At 55.4% G+C, this 1,982-nt stretch overlaps 1 protein-coding gene across 1 annotated transcript; it reads left to right on the top strand.

The window, feature by feature from the left end:
- The first annotated feature begins 491 nt into the window (after positions 1–491).
- LOC130474954 (3-galactosyl-N-acetylglucosaminide 4-alpha-L-fucosyltransferase FUT3-like) lies at positions 492–1,559 on the top strand. Its single transcript, XM_056846645.1, has one exon. It carries the CDS (start codon positions 492–494, stop codon positions 1,557–1,559), a length of 1,068 nt encoding a protein of 355 aa, XP_056702623.1.
- Positions 1,560–1,982: the final 423 nt, after the last annotated feature.

The following is a 1,982-nucleotide window of genomic DNA, read 5'->3' as shown; positions in this document are numbered from 1 at the left end:
CTACTCATGAAGACAGCTAGGTGACCTTGGGCTAGTCACAGCTCTCTCAGCCCCACTCTCACAGGATGTCTGTTGTGGGGAGGGGAAGGGAAGGCGATTGTAAGCCGGTTTAATTCCTTAAGTGGTAGAGAAAGTCAGCATATAAAAACCAACTCTTCTTCTTCTGTGGTGTAGTGGTTAAGAGCGGTGGTTTGGAGCGGTGGACTCTGGCCTAGAGAACCGGGTTTGATTCCCCACTCCTCCACATGAGCAGCGGAGGCTAATCTGGAGAACTGTGTTTGTTTCCCCGCTCCTCCACACAAAGTCAGCTGGGTGACCTTGGGCAAGTTACAGCTCTGTTAGAGCTCTCTCAGCCCCACCTACCTCACAGGGTGTCTGTTGTGGGGGGGGGGGAGAGGTGATTGTAAGCCAGTTTGAGCCTCCCTTAAGTGGTAGAGAAAGTTGTCATATAAAAACCAACTCTTCTTCTTCTACTTCTTCCAGGCCCATCCATGTATTCCTTTGGACAGAGGAAAACTCCAGCCAGCTGGCTAATCTTCATCATCCTGCTCCTCCAAGTATTGAGCACGTTACTCTTTTCCTACGTCTGTGACTTCAGGATGCCCGGCACCGCTTCCTCCATGCCACCGCCTCCTCCTCCTACCAGGAAGCCAGAGGCCTCCAATCTCACCCTCCTGCTGTGGTCGTGGCCCTTCCGGGCCCGCTTCCCCATCAGAAGATGCTCCGAACTCCTGGGCATTCCCGATTGCCACATCACGGCCAACCGCATGTGGTACCCGAAGGCCGACGCCGTGATCTTCCACCACTACGACGTGAGCAGGAGCCCGCGATACCTCCCCCGCCTCCCCCGGCTGCCTTCCCAGCGCTGGATCTGGTTCAACCTGGAGCCGCCCACCTATACCCGCAATCTGCACTTCATGGACAACATGTTCAACCTCACCATGTCCTACCGGAGAGACTCCGACATCTTCACCCCTTACGGATGGCTGGATGTTCTCCCCGCGCCCCGGACGGTCACCATCCCGCCCAAGTCCAAGTTGGTGGCCTGGGCCGTGAGCAACTGGAACCCGGCCTCCCACCGAGTCAAGTACTACCAGGAGCTCAAGAAGTACATCCAAGTGGACATCTACGGATACCAGAACTTGCCTCTTCCTCGGAAAAAGCATCTTACTGTTCTGTCCCAGTACAAGTTCTACTTGGCCTTCGAAAACTCCGTGCACGAGGACTACATCTCCGAGAAACTCTGGAAGACAGCGTTGCTCGCAGAAACGGTGCCGGTGGTCTGCGGCCCGCCTCGCAAGAACTACGAGCGCTTCTTGCCCCCCGACGCGTTTATCCACATCAACGACTTCCCCACTGCGCAAGAGCTGGCCCTCTTCTTGCAGGAGCTGGATTGGAACTCGGAGCGGTACGAGCGTTACTTCCAGTGGCGGTCGCAGCTGACCCCCGTCGAACACACACCCTGGTCTCTTCACTTGTGCCAAGCGTGCCGGGCTTTACAAATTATGAACCCCGCCCGCTACCAGACCGTGCCGGCTTTGAGCAAGTGGTTCAGGTGAACCGAAAAGGAGAGGCATCTCTTTGAACCCTAGATGAAACAGTCACTGGGTGGGAGGGGCAAGGTGTGCCGTGGGATCCAGTTGGCGCCACAGCAGCATGGCCCCGTGAGCCAGGTTTCTCTACGGTAGTGGACAGTATGATCGCTGCCGGGCACATCCGGAAGACCTCTGCGGTGAGATCCAAGCGCAGAGGGTGGGTAGTGACTTGCACTGGAGGAAACCCATCACCGCTTTAATGGGTCAATTGTAGAATCGCACCCAAAGGAGGCTGCCAACGCATGCGTTCTGGCCCCGTGACTTTGCAAACATTTTCAAGGAAGAGGCAGAGAAGTAAGTAGAGTCCCAGACAACCCTTATGCTGCAACGGCGCATGAAAAAGAACGGTTCTTTTAAAGTTCTTTTTTTAATCATAATGGTGTGCGC

The sequence above is a fragment of the Euleptes europaea genome, chromosome 3 (assembly GCF_029931775.1).
Source record: "Euleptes europaea isolate rEulEur1 chromosome 3, rEulEur1.hap1, whole genome shotgun sequence".
Taxonomy (NCBI): Eukaryota; Metazoa; Chordata; class Lepidosauria; order Squamata; family Sphaerodactylidae; genus Euleptes; species Euleptes europaea.
This window is presented reverse-complemented; position numbering and strand designations above follow the sequence as displayed.

Bases quoted from the DNA above. Each gene is read 5' to 3' on its own strand.
- LOC130474954 (XM_056846645.1), top strand. From the start codon at position 492: ATGTATTCCTTTGGACAGAGGAAAACTCCAGCCAGCTGGCTAATCTTC.